The following is an 18,305-nucleotide window of genomic DNA, read 5'->3' as shown; positions in this document are numbered from 1 at the left end:
AAAAGGGACAGAAACTGCTCTTTGGGGAGCTTGGTTTTTGGGACACAAGTCTGCCGAGGTTCCATGGCCAAATAAAGTCTCTTCCTTCCTCACTCTGGTGTCTGAGGGGTTTTGTCCACAGCTTGCCCCGCAACACCACCAGAATCAGGAGTTGAATATACCTCTTTTCTTTACAAATTATGCAGCCTCAGGTATTCTGTTACAGGACCACGAAACTGACAAAGACAGTGCTGCACAGGCATTGCCTCACAATCCTTCCAAGAGCCATCATGGAGGGATACTCACAGGGGCAATCTTGAGAGCTCGGAAAGGACAGGCAATCACCCTGAGCCACTGCTATCCAGCCTCAGGGTCAGGAGTCCAAAGCTGGAGCTCTTATGAAGTACTTTCCCCCTCCTTCTCCCACCTGTATCATGTGCCAGAAACCACCACCGCCACCCCTGTGTCTCTCTGGAGAATCCTAGGGAGGTTTCGAAGTGACAAGTCTGTCTCTCCATGTTGGTGAACCCTGAAACAGTCTACAGCCAAAAAAGCAGGGAAAAGGGAAGACACAGGAAGCCATGGCCACCTGTGGAGGGGAGAAGGGGGCACTGAGCTCCCAGAACCTGTGTGTGAGGAAGAAGAGAACCTGGGGAGGAGACGTCAGCATGAAACTCAGTCCTGGGCCAAAGGAGGCGCGAGGTTCTGGGTAGGACTCTGAGAATGACGGCTGCTGAAAAACGGAACAGGTTGTCCCGAGTGGCTCAGTCCTGCGTATCAGAAACATGCAAATCAAGGCCGGGTGCAATGGCTCACCCTGTAATCCCAGCACTTTGGGAGGCCAAGGCAGGTGGATCACTTGAGGTCAGGAGTTAAAGACCAGCCTGGCCAACATGGTGAAACCCCATTTCTACTAAAAATACACCAATTATCCGGGCATGGTGGCATGCACCTGTAATCCCAGCTACTTAAGAGGCTGGGGCAGGAGAATCGCTTGAACCCAGGAGGTGGAGGTTGCAGTGAGCCAAGATCATGCCACTGCACGCTAGCCTGGGTCATAAAGCAAGACTCCATCTCAAAAAACAAAACAAAACAAAAGAAACATGCATATCAAGGTGGAACCCTCAAAAACTGCCTGCTGTCAGCAGCACCTGAGATGAGAGGCTTTGGTAAACCCTCACATTACCCATGGAGATTCGATGATTCCATCACTTCAGGTCAGGAGAGACCAGAGCCTACAATTTTCAACCTCAACACTGAGACCACTGGTTACAGTTCTTTATTTCACATAATTCTAATCTATGCTATCAGAATTTTATGAAAAGTTTTGCTTCCATCAAATCTTAATTTATTACATTTCCCAATATAACGGGTTCTACAGACTTCGGTGCACACTGTTTCATTCAGTCAAGTTAACCAGGAGGTCAGAGGGTGCCACTGTCTCCCCTGCAGGAATCAGTAGAACAGTAAGTTCCGTCACTCTCTGCTGGTCTAAAGAAAACACTCTAACGGGTAACCAAAAGTCAGACCCAGAATGAGATTTAAAAAAAAAAAAAAAATCAAACCTTCATGCCCAGCACTGATGACTTGAACTGTGCTGTTATAATAAAGTCATGCACAAAATGTAGGGGTTACTCACAATACAGCCTTTTAAAAATCTGTCGCATACAACCCTTCCCCAGGCCTATGTGCCCCAAGGAGCTGATTCTCCAAAGACATTTCAATGAGCAATAGAGAAACATACAAAATATTTATGGGTAGAGGTCTCATAAACCCAGAGCAAATATTTATAGCTGATTCATAAACCTCTTAAACCCATAAACATTTTATCAAGGAAATTCTGACAATTTCCCTCTGCTGCAAATGAACCCGTGGGAGGTATTTCCCCATGATGTCATGAAAACCGACTAGGAAAAGCCACTAAGAAAATTTCAGCATTTAAAAGAAAACAGGCGTGTTCATTAGCAGCAATCCAGGTTTAGAAAACAGAAAGCTATTTATGAGACAAAAATATTTCATAACAAACATGAAAAGAATACCTTACTATACCTTACTAGAAGCTGGGGTACAAGTGACATAGGAGTGAAAAAAATGGAAGAAACAAACGGCCCATACATCTTTGTTTAAGTAATAAAATCTTGGGTTTGTACAACTTTACAATGTGGAACAAGGCTAACTTTACAAGGCTGAATATTAAAGCCTGCACCCACTGCACCAATAAAGGAGCTGGGGATTGGCAGATTCAGGGTGAATGCTTACTGGCACCTTCTTAGATGTAAGATTTTTTTTTTTTTTTACTGTGGAAAGAGAAAGAAAGAAGGCATTAAGTCTTTCTTCTTGTAAATACTGACAGTCATTTTATACTATCATAAGATTTAGAAAATAGTTCCACCTTGAATATATTCATCAGAAGCATCAGTGCAAACAACTCAGAAAAGAATCGTGGCCACCCGCCTAGAATCCAAGCTCACAACTGCAGAGCAACCCCGCAGGCTGGGACAGTCCTCACGGCACAAAGGTCCTCCTGACTCATCTGATTACCCGATGGCCAGAGTTATTCTAGGGGAAAAAAACACATAAAAATCCCCTAGCCAGGAGAAGCCACAACTATTCAAAGGAGGATTAGGAAAAAAAAAAGAGAATACCACTGAGTCACACAGGACCAATTCCCAGCATGAAGAGTGAGGCTTGATTTATTCTAAGAAAAATGTTGACTCCTTTCCTTCCCAAATAGAAGAGCCTGTGGTTCTCCAGTTAATATAGTCCAAATGCCAAAAAAAAGAATCAAGCCCACATTTTCGGCATAATTCTCTCTACCGAGGCTTGCTCTGTCTAAATGTGCAATGCCACTTTATCTATAGACTTCATCAGGAAATTTCATTTAGCGGGCCCATAAAAATAGTGTCAAGGAATCTACTGAAGACTATGTCAGCATATTGTTCTGCCTGTTTTATCACAGCAACTGACAATGCCTGGAACCCCAGCCTTGGAATTTCCACGCACTTCCTTCTTGGTGTGCCCCAGGACGATGCTGTCTGTGGCATCTGCTGGGGAGGCTGCCTCTCCAGGGCTATTTCCTCTCCCTGGGCTTGTTCTAGTCACATAGTCAGTGTTCTTGGGAGAAGGAGTAATTTTATGTTGTGCCTATTTCATTTATAGGGCTTGGGTGTTGGTTATTGATCTCAACTGTGATTTAAGCTTTCCTTAGAAAAAGGCCCCCCACCAACAAAAAACAAAAAAAAAAACAAAAAAAAAACTGGTAATAAGACTGAGGCCAGCAGAAGTCTTCCTTCCACGGGGAGCATCACTGCAAAGAAACATAGCATCATAGCATCTGGAGATGGGCAGTGGCAAAAACTAAACATAAGACAAAACACCACTCCATAATTTTCTCAAGGAAAAACTTTAGTCCCCTGAGTGTAGTCACTTGTTAGGGAGACAGTAACACAGCGGTCCCCAACCTTCTTGGCACCTGGGACTGGTTTTGTAGAAGACAATTAGGCACCGGTTTCGGCACCACTGGCGGAGTCGCCTGACGCTGGGCGCCACTGTCAGGGTCACTACCTGCGGGGCTCTGTCCTGCAGACCCTGACTCAGCGATAAAGCACACTGACACACAGGTATTATGCTTTGTCAGTTCGGCTGAGGGACCAGGCAGCTTACAGACTCCCTGGAGAGTGCTGTTTGTTACAGTTGCAACCACCAGTCAGTGAGACTCACATTTAGTTAGTAAAGTTTAATTGACAAAGAGTTCAGTCAACATCACTAGAGGTTGAAGATTAAAGCACAGGTTCCAGTGCCCAAAGCAAACACCATTAGAGGGTAATAACCCTGGTCAACCTCCCCCCGAGGGCGCTGCTGGCTCAAAGTTTAGTTTTGAGACCACATAAGTAAACAAGCTATTCAGATAAACTCCCCCACATACCCTAGCTATTTGCTTTACTTATTAACTAAAGGTAAAGGGGATTTAGGCTGCCTTCAGCCAAAACTTCTAGAGAAATTACCTTAGGACTTCCAAAAGGGTTTGAGACTATATTCTGTAACTTTCTCTACTATTTTTCCATTAATATTTTTCCACCAACCTGAGTGAATTCCCATATTCATAGAAGACAATTTTTCCACAGACATGCAGGATGGGAGGATGGTTTTGGGATGATTCAAATGCACTGCATTTATTGTGTACTTTATCTCTATTATTATTACATTGTACTATATAATGAAATAATTCTGTATCTCACCATGATATACAATCAGTGGGAACCCTGGGCTTGTTTTCCTGCAACTAGACAGTCCCATGTGGGGGTGATGGGAGACAGTAACAGGTCATCAGGCATTCGATTTCACAAGGAGCACATAGCCTAGATCCCTCAAATGCACAGTTCACAATAGAGTTGGCACTCCTATGAGAATCTAATGCCACCGTGGATCTGACAGGAGGCGGAGCTCAGGCAGTAATGTGAGCCATGGGGAGCGGCTGTAAATACAGATGAAACTTAGCTCACTCACCTGCAACTCACCTCCTGCTGTGTGGCCTGGCTCCTAACAGGCCACAGACCAGTACCAAGCTATGGTCGGGGGGTTGGGAACCCCTGTAGTAATGTATCACGGGACACAGTGAGGTGGCACAGGAGGAAAGATTAGGAAAGAACAACAAAGAATCTAAGCTGTGTCTGTGCCCCCAAACTTGTCTGTGGGTGTGTGTGTATGGGTGGGTGGGTGGGTGGGTGTGTATGTGTGGGTGAATGGGGGGGTATGAATATGGATGTGTATGTGAATGGGTGGGTGTGTGTGTGTGGATAGGTGGATGGATAAGTATGAGTGTGGGTGTGGGTGGGTGTGAGTGGATGGGTGGATGGATGGGTGTGAGTGTGGGAGTGTGGGGGTGTGGCTGTGGAGTGGGTGTGAGTGTGGGTTTAAGTGTCAGGATTTCCTGATGACTCATCTGTGCACTTGAAGGGGCACATACCCCCCAGAGTTTTGGAGCACCAAACCCACAGCCTCACAAGGCCTGAGATTAAATCTTGCTACCAACACAGGGCCCAAGTGACTTCACCTTGTTGTCCAGTCTCCTCATCTGTAAAATGGGGACAATAAAAGCAGCCATGCCAGTGTGCTGTTGAAAGATTAGGTGAAATAACACATGCAAAGAACTTAAAATTTTCTGCACCTGCTACACAGTCTGAACTCGTGCTCATACACCTATTGTCACAAGTCCATTCAGAACCAGCTGAAGAACACTGGGTTTACCTCCTCCTGTACGTGAGATGAGTAAATCCCATCTGAAAATGCTTCCCAGAAGAAGACCCTCAGCACTAGGATTCTGCACAGCCCAAGCCTGTCCCAGCTGGCCCCAGAACCAAATACCTCACCAAGTGATTCCAGGAATGGAAATACTTTGTGGGTTAGCAGGTTGGAAAAAATAATAATAAACTGCTTGAAGAAGCATACTTAATAGTTTAAATGCTCAAAACTAGATTTTAGTAAAAAAAATAATAAACTACTTGTAGAATCAAAATGCTCAAAACTAGATTGAGTTTCTAGAGTGAATCAAGCCACTGTCCTCTGTAAAGTCTTAGACTCTGCTTTAAATTTGTACCCTCTTTAAAGAGTCTGTCTGTAGAGCCATCTAAAACTCTCCTCATTGCACAAGTAAACACAGAAATCTCAAGGAGAAAGGACAGATTAGCCACATGGGGGTGGAAAAAAATCTGGACCTATATCTGAAAACTGTTAAGATAATTTAGAACCACTTAGAAATAGTATATCCATTAAAGATCTGAACATTGTGTATGATTTAGGCCATCCCCCACGCAAGAGCAAGGAACCAATCGTGATGTGAATATATGTGGGCTTCCTATATGGGCTTTCTGTATGGACTCCTCCAGCCAAGGATATAATGATTCTCACTCTCACACTTGCCGTCCCTAGAACCACCCTCAATGAAGTTAGTACAAATCATTTTCCTGACACCAGATGATCATTAATGAGTTTCAGAATCTACTTAAGAGAGATACACTGCAACTGTGTGCACACAAAAAGCCAATGCACAGTTGGTGTTTGTTTTAAACAGGTTTGAAAACATACTACGAGAAACAACGCAATAATATTCTTCTGATGTGTGAAGATGATACACTATAAAAATACCCTGAAAGCTCAGGAACTCCAAAAGTGGAAAAATAACTCAGCAAACATAAGAAAGACTTTTTAAACAGATAAATCTGTACTTAAATAAAACAAAACAGTTAGGATGAACTTTCAGCCTATACACTTACGCCTTCTCAGAAAATAATTTCCATGTTTCCAGGAAGAAACAATGATTCAGCTCTACTTGTGGGAGAAGTTTTCCCACATTTAGCTATGCGTGGAAAAATCCGAAAGAGGGACAACTGAGCTGATTTGGAAACAGACATTAACATCTTTCAACACAGCAAGGCCTTCACCCATGTGAGGTTTCCCAGGTATTCTTCCATATAAAGATATAATTTTATAAATGTAGCCTAATAAATTCAGTGATGTGGAGCAATCTGTAATCTGTCATTGACTGGGGTCTCATCAAAATGTGAAGACAAACTTTGTGACTTCTTTGGATCATGGTCAAATGACCTGCTGACTTGATAAGCAACATTTTTTATAGGAATTTACCATAGCAAATGTTTACAATTCAGAGGGCTAAACTGTCCTTAATTAATTTGCTGGTATGTAGAAACAATGTAACCCTTTTAAAAAAAAAAAAAATAAAAAAAAAAAAAAAAAAAAAAAAGCATCCTTCTTAAATAAACACTTTGTTGTCTAAGTGTTTAGAAAAAGATGCATTTAGGCACTTATAACTTCATTAGTTAAATAATTAAAATCCAATCAAGACTAGGTGTGGTGGCTCATACTTGTAATCCCAGCACTTTGGGAGGCCAAGGCAGGAGGATCACTTGAGCCCAACAGTTCAAGACAAGCCTGGACAACTCAGTGAGACCCCATCTCCACAAAAAATTTAAAAATCAGCAGGCACAGCGGCACACACCTGTAGTCCCAGCTATTGTGGAGGCTGAGGTGGGAGGATCACTTGGGCCCAGGAGGTCAAGGCTGCAGTGAGCCATGATTGTGCCACCACACTCCAGCCTGGGCAACAGGTGGGATCCTGTCTCAATCAATCAATCAATCAATCAATCAATAAAATTGAATCGAAGGCTGTGAGTAGTCAGAGGAGGGAGCTGTTCTGTTTTTCAGATTTGTGGAAGGGAGACACACTTCACCACCAATCCTCGTGACCTCACTTCCCTTACATTGGAGGCTTTTCTGCCAGACATGCTCAATGTATTGGATGCTGTGTCATCGCCATCTACTGTGTAAGCAGGTCCGATGTCCTGTCTCTCTCTCTGGCACTTGGGAGGGAGGTTCTTTTTCCCAACCTCCCTTGCTGTGGCAGAAACATGTGACTAACTTCTCGTCAAGGGGTTCTGAGTAAAAATGGTATTTGTCTCTTGTGAGCCAGAGCCAGTGACTACCAGTCCAAGACCTCCAACCCTGCTCTTCTCACTCACAACATACCCTGCAGGATGGTGCACAATGACTCCCTGGGGCCGTGACATCCCCGATGTCGGTCAGAGGCAGTGTGTCATTGATAAACGTTTCCTGCCCCAGGCCACTGAGATTTTGAAGTGACATGTTGCTGCACTCTAACCTAGTCCTCTCTGTCTGGTATCCAAAATCAGATTTTTGATCCAAATTTTAGAGCTGTTATATCCTTATAACAGGACTTTAAATCCCAAGAACAGACAGTATGTGAGATCTAGAAATGTTGCCCCATTGCTTCCTGAATATTTTCAGGAAGATACTGATCAATTCATCAAAAAGCCAGATGAATCTAGAAAACAAAATCCTACCAGAGTCAAGGTCTCCATTTCCATTAGCTGAGCCAAGACATTTTTCCAAGGGTGAAGATGAAGGGTCTTGCATATTGGAAGCTGACAAAGTACTCTCCATTCCTGATGAGGAAGTGTCTCTTCTCTTAATTCATGCTGCAAAAAATTACCTAAGAGCAATCAAAAAAAAAAATCAGAGCGGTTTAATCATATTAATATTAAATTATTTTTTAATTGTTTAAAAATAACAGAACCCTATTAGTGTGGCTACCATTTCATTATAACTTTCAGGATGCAAGGTAATGTTGATAACAGAAAATACCAGGAATAAAGACTAATGCAGCCGGCCGCAGTGGCTCCTGCCTGTAATCCCAGCACTTTGGGAGGCTGAAGTGGGGTGAATCACTTGAGGTCAGGAGTTGGAGACCAGTCTGAATGAATGAGAGAAACACCACATGGCCGTGGTGGTTTAAAAACATTGCGTGGCTGTGTCTAAGCATCAGAGCCAGTTATGGCTGCTCCTTGGTTGCAATTACTCCCGGTGTCTCTCATTCATTCAATGTTCCCTTCTATTTCACATGTAGACGGAAGTTTAAATCAGCTAACAGGCAAGCAGAGATGAAGAAAGAAAAGAATACAGTGCACCAATATCTACCAATGGGATATTTTGTGACTTACATACTGATAAAATATCTTTAAAAAAACATTTGGTGCTGGGTGCAGTGGCTCACACCTGTAATCCCAGCATTTTGGGAGATGGAGGTGGGCGGATCACCTGAAGTCAGGAGTTTGAGACCAGCCTGGCCAGCATGGTGAAACCTCGCCTCTACTAAAAATACAAAAATTAGCCAACTGTGGTGCAGGCGCCTGTAGTCCCAGTTACTTGGGAAGCTGAAGCAAGAGAATTGCTTGAACCTTGGAGGCGGAGGTTGCAGTGAGCTGCAATCGCACCACTGCATTCCAGCCTGGGCAACAGAGTGAGACTGTGTCTCAAAAACAAACTAACAAAGAAATATTTGGAGGTTTTGTCAAAATTGAAGGTTCATGCCAGGTGCAGTGGGTGGCCTACCTCTGCACCTGTCATCCCAGCTACTTGGGAAGGTAAGGAAGGAGGATCATTTGAGCTCAGGAGTTCATGGTCAGCCTGGGCAATGTAGTGAAACCCCCATCTCAAAAAAAAAAAAAAAAGAAAGTTCATGAAAGAGGATGTTACCCATTTGTGCAATGGTAGAGAAAAAGCTGGAAACTCATGCCAAAAACAAGTAGGAAGAGACAGGAAATGCACCAGGTACATAGCACTGAAATTTAATTCAATGTGCATCGAATTATCCACCTGTTGTAGCTAAAGTACTATCCCAGACACTCTGGAGAGGACAGGAAGCTATTTCTCAATCACACTACAAAAAAAGAAAATACCTATTTCAGAGTATGAACTAGAACACTATCCAGGGTGGGTCAGCAAACAGCAACCTAGGCATTTTGCTATTACATAGACAAGTTCATGACTTAAGTCAAGGAAAGAGAGTGCAAGAGAGAAGTGCCCTGGAAATGAAAGATTATTGCCCCTTCACTCAAAATTCTCAGCACAGGGCCTTATGTTTTCTGAGGCAAAAATGAGGGCACAAGGTTTGAGGTGTAGATGTTAACATCAATGATACAAATAACTTAAACCAGGACTTTCCTGATTTAAAATGTGGAAAGTCTTGGTAAAATGCAGTGTACTGGGTCCAAAACAGTTTCTTCAGATTGTTTTAGAATCACAGAAAGCCTGGGCACAGCGGCTCATGCCTGTAATCCCGGCACTTTGGGAATCGGAGGCAGGCAGATCACCTGAGGTCGGGAGTTCAAGACCAGCCTGGCCAATATGGAGAAACCCCATCCTTACTAAAAATATAAAATTAGCCAGGAGTGGTGGCACACACCCATAATCCCAGCTACTTGGGAGGCTGAGGCAGGAGAGTCACTTGAACCCAGGAGGTGGAGGTTACGGTGAGCCAAGATCGTGACACTGCACCCCAGCCTGGGCAACAAGAGCGAAATTCCATATCAAAAACAAAAACAAAAAAATCACAGAAATGACAAGCAAATCCCTCCTGAAGACCTGTGGGCATGATGTGCTCACTGTGGCACTGTGCGTGGCACCACAGAGGAAGCAAGTGAACACAATCTTAACCACGGCCTCCTAGATGCGTGAATTTAAGGCAGGTAGTGTAAGAAAACACGTTATATACAGCAATGACCTGACCAACATACAAATTGGGTTTGCTTTATTCATAATGAAAATGAAATTTTAAAAATAGTGAAATCCTTTTTTAATAGTTTTCAATAATGAAAACAAAGGTTTTCTTAATTTAAAAAAAAAATGAAGTTATCTTATATCCCCAGTGAATCATCTGCAATGTAATGAGCTTAGTTTCTGAAAGCTTAGCTGGAAATAACACCAAATGAAGGAATCTTTTCATAGCTAGAGGGGTTCTAAGATTTTTTTTTGTTAATAGAGGACATTGGCAAACTGAGCAATTTACTATGAAGGCTGGCTACATTTTACCCTGTGGATATCAGTTTGCTAAAGTAACCCACCAAATGATGGATGGAACTGCATTCTCCTAAGAGCAAGGCTTCCAGATTCCTAGGATGACAGGGACACAAAAATTTGGGCATAGGAACCACCTCTTTCTCAGCAGTGAACCAACGCACTGCATTAGCAGGTGCAGAACTAAACATCACCTAACCCCGAACTCATGTGCCCGCACCTCATCTCAGAAGGTTCCAGAGATTTCCCCCCATGGGCTGCACACAGCAGAGGAAAGGCTGGCTGCCAGGGGCACTCTATGGTCTTCTGTGCTACACCTGGAGCTTACAGTGGGTAGCAGGACCCCCAGTTCACCTGGATTGCCCCTGGCATGTAGGGAGCGAGCGCTGAGGCACTCTGTAAACAAACTGCTTGTTGATAGGCAAATGCATCCATCCTACCAAATGTGCAAGTGGCCCCCGAGAATGTTTACAGGGCACCTGGCATATTACAGAGGGTAAGATACGCACCCTCTACCCTTCACCCTGCCCCATGTAAGGAAGTGCGGTTATGAGATTACAGGGTCACTGGGTCTGGGACACAACGTCCACCGACTCCAGAAGCCACAGGTGGTATGGGCTTGGAGAGGAGGAGAGGGCGGCAGCCCACTGTGGAAAGCTCTCCCCTCCCAGCTCTCCCTCCACTACTCCCTCGGGGGAAAATACCGGGAATTTGGAGGGGAGAAGGGTGCTCAATGGAAGGAAAAAGGTAGGAACTAAAACATCTGGAGCAAACAAAGGTAAACCAGGGAAGAAGATGGGAGGAGACAATCCCGGAATGTATCCAGGAGAAAGGGGCCTTGAAGGCATATTATGGAGCCCCAAAAACGACGATCATAACAAAACACACAGCTCCATGAAAAGAAGCTCAGCACTATGAACACAGGAGTACAAACACGTGAAGGGCACACAGAGAATGTCCAAATGAACCAAGGCTGCCAGCAGTTCCAGTACGAAAGCCCCTCTCCTTACGAGCTCTCAGATTTCAAACTTTCACAGATAACAGCAGAACCACGGTCCAGGAAAAAATAATAAAAAGGAAGCGGTGTTTCATGATCCACATTTCAGCCTGGCCCTCTCAGGTCTCAGGTTCCAGCTCATGCTCATCAACGGCTTTCCAGTGCTGTGTGTACATGTGTGTTTTGTGGATGTGTGTTTACTTTTGAGATGTTTAAAGGACACAATTAACTCCATCTTGTCCATCTTGTCCACTAAGTGCAAAAGCAACAGCAGTGTCCCAGTGAGAAGAGACAGAGGCTTACGGTGGAGAAAAAATTAAAATTCTGGGCCGAGTGTGATGGCTCACACCTGTAATCCCAGCACTTTGGGAGGTTGAGGAAGGTGAATCACGAAGTCAGGAGTTCAAGATCAGCCTGACCAACATGGTGGAACCACATCTCCACTAAAAATACAAAAATTAGCCAGTGTGATGGTGCATGCCTGTAATCCCAGCTACTCAGGAGGCTAAGGCAGGAGAATCGCTTGAACCCGGGAGGCAGAGGTTGTGGTGAGCGGAGATTATGCTACTGCACTCTAGCCTGGGTAACAGAGCGAGACTCCGCCTTAAAAAAAAAAAAAAATTCTGTGTATGTGGGCCAGGCATGGTGGCTCACAATCCCAGTGCTTTAGGAGGCCAAGGTGGGCAGATCACCTGAGGCCAGGTGTTCAAGACCAGCCTGGCCAACATGGTAAAACCCTGTCTCTACTAAAAATACAAAAATTAGCCAGGCATGGTGGCACATGCCTGTAATCCCAGCTATTCGGGAAGTTGAGGCAAGAGAATTGCTTGAACCAGGGAGGCAGAGGTTGCAGTGAACTGAGATGGCAACATTACACTCCAACCTAGAAGACAGAGCAAAAAAATATATATATATGTGTGTATGTGTACCCACTGGTTATCCATCAGGTCAACTGAACTTAAAATGAACTTCTCAGCAGTCGGGAACCTAAACCTGTCGGTAAGAGGAGGAGCTTCTGTCCCCCCAAATAGAAGAAAAGGAAGTGTTATCATGGTAAGCATGCATTTATGTTTATTTTACCAACACTTACAGTGATTACTAAGTACTTAACAAACATGCACTTATTTAATCCTCGTAAGAACTCTAGGATGTAGGTGCTATTACTGTTCCCATCTTACAGATAAGCAACCTGAAAGATGAAGTCACTTGCCCAGCGTCACGCAGCTGCTAGTGGTGGAGCTGGTATTTGAGCCCACACAACTGGCTCCAGAACCCATGCCCTAACCAGTCAATTACAGTTCCCTTTCCCCCATTATCCACATTTCCCACAATGCAGTTATGACTTTTATATTTTCTCTTAAATCATCAGTTTTTAATAACTGAGCATCTATTATGGGGAAGAGGCAATGAAAAGAAATAATGCTAAACTAAGGAGCGGCGGGAACCCCACAGAGTCATCTGCCCATGGAGCAATCGGCATTCCTAGGCATGGATCATTTTTTTCCAAATTAATTCCTCCTGAAAAGCTGCTCTCAAGAGCTTATAATAAACTTTTCTTAGCAAATTCTAAGATACATATAATTTTAAACAAGTGCTGATACTATGCAATTTTCTTGTGTATGTCTTAAAGGAACATCTGATGTATTTATACCAGACACTACCTTGGCCACTGGGGACAGACATATAAATACCACCGGCTGCCAGCAAGGACAAGTGACTCCTGAAAACAAGCCTGTCCATCACACCGCACACCCAACCACCACCAGGTCCACTGAGAATGCACCTGGAATCCCAGGAAGGACAAAAGGCAAATATCAAGAAGGATAAGAAGGTGAGCTTGGGTGGGCCGGGGTGCCTCAAAGTGGAACAGAAAATTAGGAGAGGCTCAAGCAGAACTGCCCAAAGAAGCTGAGGATAAGAGGAAAACAAAGAGTCTGGGTACAGTGGCTCATGCCTGTAATCTCAGCACTTTGGGAGGCCAAGGTGGGCAGATCACTTGAGGCCAGGAGTTTGAGACCAGCCTGGCCAACATGGCAAAACCTCTACTAAAAATACAAAAAAAGAAAATTAGCCGGATATGGTCGCATGCACCTTTAATCCCAGCTACTCGGGAGGCTGAGGCAGGAGAATGGCTTGAACCCAGGAGGCGGAGGTTGCAGTGAGTTGAGATAGCTCCCATTGCACTCCAGCCTGGGTGACAGAGCAAGACTCTGTTTCAAAAAGAAAAAATCAAGAAAAAAAAAGAGGAAACCAAAGGAGCAAATAGGAGCACAGGCTTCAGAGACTCAGGAAGGTAGAAATGGTTTTAAACATGGAGGTACCCACAGCAAACGGCATGGTAGACCCTTGGGAAAAGTCAAGATCCCTCAAGGGAGAGGACAGGAGACAGGACTGTGGAGCAGGCAGTATCACGCCCATTCATCCCCAAATATGTACTGATCCCCCATTCCATGTCAGGCACTGTTCCAGGCACAGGAAGGCACCTGCAACAAAACAAAACAAAATTCCTGCACTGGCAGAGATCTCATCCTAATTAGGGGAAAGAGCTAATGGAGTTTTGTTTTGTTTTGTTTTTAATTAGTAGATAATATAGCCTGTTAAATAGTGATAACTGCTACAGGGAAAAACAAAAAAGATCAGACAAACAAAGAAGGATGATGATGATTATTATTATTATTATTATTATTATTATTTGGAGACAAAGTTTCACTCTTGTTGCTCAAGCTGGAGTGCAATGGCATGATCTCAGCTCACCACAACCTCTGCCTCCCAGGTTCCAGTGATTTTCCTGCCTCAGCCTCCCAAGTAGCTGGGATTACAGGTGCCTTCGACCATATCCAGCTAATTTTTTATTTTATTTTTTTAATTTTTAGCAGAGATGGGGTTTCACCATATTGGCCAGGTTGGTCTTGAACTCATGGCCTCAAGTGATCTGCCTGCCTCGGGCTCCCAAAGTGCTGAAATTACAGGCGTGAACCACCACGCCTGGCCAGAAGGATGATAATTATTTAGATGACAGTCAGGCAAGGCCTCAGGAAGTGATATTTGAACAAAGACTTGGAGTGAGAACAGAGAGGCTGGCTGAGTTTGCCACAGCACCACCCAAGCCCTGCACGTCGCTCTGCAGACACAGTGGACACGGCAGGGCATTGTTCCAGGAAGTGACACGATCGGGTTTGTTTCAGAAGAATCACTCAGGGAGCCATGTGCAAGACGGATGAATGGAAACAGACTAAAACCACGGAAGTGCAGGCGACAGTCTGAACTAGAACAGTGGAGAAGAAATGAAAGGAACAGGTCCAGGAAGTATTTGAGAGACCCCATCAACAGAGCATCGCAGAAATTATGCTAACAAAATGCAGTCTTTTCACAACATGCAGTCATGGTTCCTAGAATAAATTACTTCACTTTCCACAGCAACTCATGCAACCTATGCCATGTCTGTGGAAATAGATAATTCTTGGGAAATCTATTAAATATGAGAATAATAACCCACTTCACAGAAATTTCTATTTACTTTCAAATGGATTTTTTTAGGGGGGCTAATCTTGGTGATAACAACTGATCCTCCCATAAGCTTTTTGCAAAACAGAAACAAGATGTTTTTAAAAAGCAAAGCCCTTTCCTAACTACAACACCCTAACCCCCTCCAAAAAGACTATTATTAAAAGAAAGCATATTTCCTTTTGTTTCTTAAAACTGTATGTAATTTCAAGAACAAGGTTAAAGTGTCTATTAACTAAAGCAATATTTTTTTCCAAAGACAATATAAGAAAGGTTCAGAAGACTGGGCCTATAAAAGGTAACTTCCTGTTTTATACAATACACTTTGTGGTTTTGTGCAAAGTTAATTCTACCATAATTGGCTCCTTTTGTCTGTAAAGTTATTGCACAACAGAATTCTAGTACCGGAACTTCTTACAAGAGTTGCCTTGGCCCAGTGAAAAGAACAGAGAACTTGCAGAATAAGGGAATAACAAAGCCACTATGTAGCTGTGTGAAATAAGCAAATTACTTAACCTCTCTGTTCCCCAAATTTCTCATCAGTTCAATCAGAAGGCTTGATGAGGCGCAATCAATAGCTCTTTTATCAATCCAGTGTTTTTAGGATTCACTGTACATTTTCTACAGTCAGATTATCTGTTTATATCTGAACCAAATTTAATACAATAAGCATCTTCCCCTCTCAATTCTATCTTTCCTTCTTTCATTTGAGGTCTATTCAAAGAAAAGAGTAATGTTAGTACTGGCTAAGCAAAGACTCATTAAGAAGAACATGAATGAGGAATCAGTAGATATTACTCTTCAACTAGCCAAAAATAACTGGGGGCTCATTATCTATGTTGAATGTATCTAGACCAGCACTGCCTGATCTATATCTGCTTGTTCCAGTACAGTAATCACTAGCCACACGTGGCTACCGTGGACTGGAAACGTGTAGTACTGTTGAGGACCTTAATTTTAATTTTCATGAACTTGAATTGAACTAGGCACATGCGGGTAGGAGGCGGACGGCCGAGCGAAAGGGCTGCACTGGTGAGCTGTATTTGAGAGCTTGGAACACGTCCTAAACCATCAATTCTTGGCTCTCTCAAAAGTTTTAATGTAATAATGTCAAGCTAGTTAAAACTCATGAATTTTTAAATCTAAGAAACTTCAAAAGGAGACTTAACGGTTTCCCCCTAATATTCCACAAATGATTCACAGCAAACTTCCTAACACGGCATAGCTTTTTATTAAATAAGCTGCATTTTTATATCAATGGAAAATGTCAAAGGAGAAACACCTAAAAAACTATTAACGTGTGTCATACAAAGACTATTTCCTTTTTTTCCTCATTCATTTATAAATTCGAGAAAATGATTCCACCTCAAAAATGTAGTCATGTACCAAGTTTTTCTGTAAAGAAAAACAAAAGTCCATGAACGTAAATATTAAAAAATCAAAGAAGTGTCAGTGGCTTAGAGGACACTTATTAAAGGGGTAAAGTTTGCTCAAGTCTTACGACTCCTCATTATCCATTTGCCTCTAACCAGACACTACAGAACAGTAATCTGAGACTGTAGAATTTAAATGCACTAGAATTCAAGACCGGGAGCCATGGCTCACACCTATAATCCCAGCACTTTGGGAACCCAAAGCAGATGGATCACTTGAGGTCAGAAATTCAAGACCTGCCTGGCCAACATGGTGAAACGCCACCTCCACTAAAAATATACACATTAGCAGGGCATCATAGTGGCGCATGTCTGTAGTCCCAGCTACTCAGGAGGCTGAGGCAGGAGAATCGCTTGAACCTGGGAAGCAGAGGTTGCAGTGAGCCAAGATCGTGCCACCGCACTCCAGCCTGGGCAACAGAGTGAGACTCTCACTCAAAAAATAAATAAATAAATAGAACTCAAGAGTGACAATACAAAGATCAACAAGAAAGGGTAGCAGAGTGAAAGCTCCCATGACTCTGGAAGGCAATGGCAGTGTCACTCAGAGACTCCCTTATGTCCACCCAGGTGGCTGCAAAACTGATTCACTTTGGCAAATGAAGTGCCCCACTCTGACTTTCTCAACAAGGTTTAGTTTTTTTTCCCTCCTATAAGAGATAGACACACTCTTTATAGAAATCTTGAAAAGTAAAATTATAAATAAATAAATTAAAATCAAGGCCATGTTTCTATAGTATCTCCTCCTGACAGTTTTTCTGTGGATTTTTTTTTTTCAGTTCATCTAGAGTTAGGAATTCTAATCTATTTTTCATTTTGCACTACACAGAGGGCATTTCCCATGCCATTACGATTCTTTGAAAACATGACTTGAAATGGTTGTATAATTTTTATTATAACATAAGGTCATTTATTGACCATGCATCTGCTGCCACCTGCTAAAGTTGTTTATATTCTTATTTTTTCACCATGATCAGTAGCATTCTAGTCACGATTCTCAGTCAGAAATCCTACGTTTCTGATGTCTCCTTAATATAGAATCTCAGAAGTTAAATTATAGGATCAAAAATATGGGTACATAGTTGAGGCTCATGACATCCCTGAAAACATGCTCTCTCTAGTCTGCTAGGCTTGTTTACTAGTAGGGTGGGAGAAAAGGTCTAAACGCATTACACCTTTTTTCCATTTGACATTCAAAAACTAATATCCTGGCTGGGCGAGGTGGCTCACGCCTGTAATCCCAGCACTTTGGGAGTCCGAGGCAGGCAGATCACTTGAGCTCAGGAATTTGAGACTAATCTGGGCAACATGGTGAAATCATCTCTACTAAAAATGCAAAAATTAGCTGGATGTGGTGGCACACACCTGTAGTCCCAGCTACTCAGGAGGCTGAAGCAGGAGAATCGCTTGAACCCAGGAGGCAGAGGTTGCAGTGAGCCAAGATCACACCATTGCACTCCAGCCTGGACAAAGAGTAAAATTCCATCTCAAAAAACAAAAAAAAAAAAAAAAAAAAAAAAAAAATATATATATATATATATATATATGTACACACAGTATCCTATAATTTGCAATTTGCATGTTGATACCTATTTCGCTTTCTTCCCATATTTAAACTTTGTTGGTATCTGTGATGAATTTTTAAGAGATCTAGATTATTTTATCTCACACAACTACTGCAAATATTTTTCCCAGCTTTCCTTTTCATGGTTACTTTTGACAAGAAAGAATGTTTTCTTTTCCAACTTAGTCAGATCCTATCAATTTGCTTATTTCTTCTAAAACTTGTAAAAAGTCTTCCCCTACTCTAAGATACCCGAAGTCTAATTTCTTTGGGATTTCAAATCTTACATTCACTCTTTCAACATACGGGGAATTCACACTCAAATATTTTGTCAGTTGCACCTCTCAGCTCATCCTCTTCACAATTAATAATCCATTTCTATCCCATTAGATGTTTATATCCTGCCTTTACTATATACACACACACACACACACACACA

General features: G+C 42.8%; 1 protein-coding gene across 3 annotated transcripts in view; it reads right to left on the bottom strand.

Annotated features, from left to right (window-relative positions):
- SFMBT2 (Scm like with four mbt domains 2) overlaps window positions 1-18,305 on the bottom strand; it is a 245,501-nt gene that overhangs the window by 210,347 nt on the left and 16,849 nt on the right. For all 3 annotated transcript variants that reach the window (XM_017521225.2, XM_017521235.2, XM_017521222.2), the window contains exon 2: window positions 7,857-8,005. In XM_017521225.2, coding sequence (XP_017376714.1) covers window positions 7,857-7,956 — 100 coding nt within the window. In that variant the 5' untranslated portion in view covers window positions 7,957-8,005. The remainder of the gene's footprint in view (window positions 1-7,856; window positions 8,006-18,305) is intronic.

Source organism: Cebus imitator, unplaced genomic scaffold, assembly GCF_001604975.1.
Source record: "Cebus imitator isolate Cc_AM_T3 unplaced genomic scaffold, Cebus_imitator-1.0 Scaffold20, whole genome shotgun sequence".
NCBI lineage: Eukaryota > Metazoa > Chordata > Mammalia > Primates > Cebidae > Cebus > Cebus imitator.
Note: the sequence above shows the minus strand (reverse complement) of the source record. Positions and strands in the feature narration are given on the sequence as shown.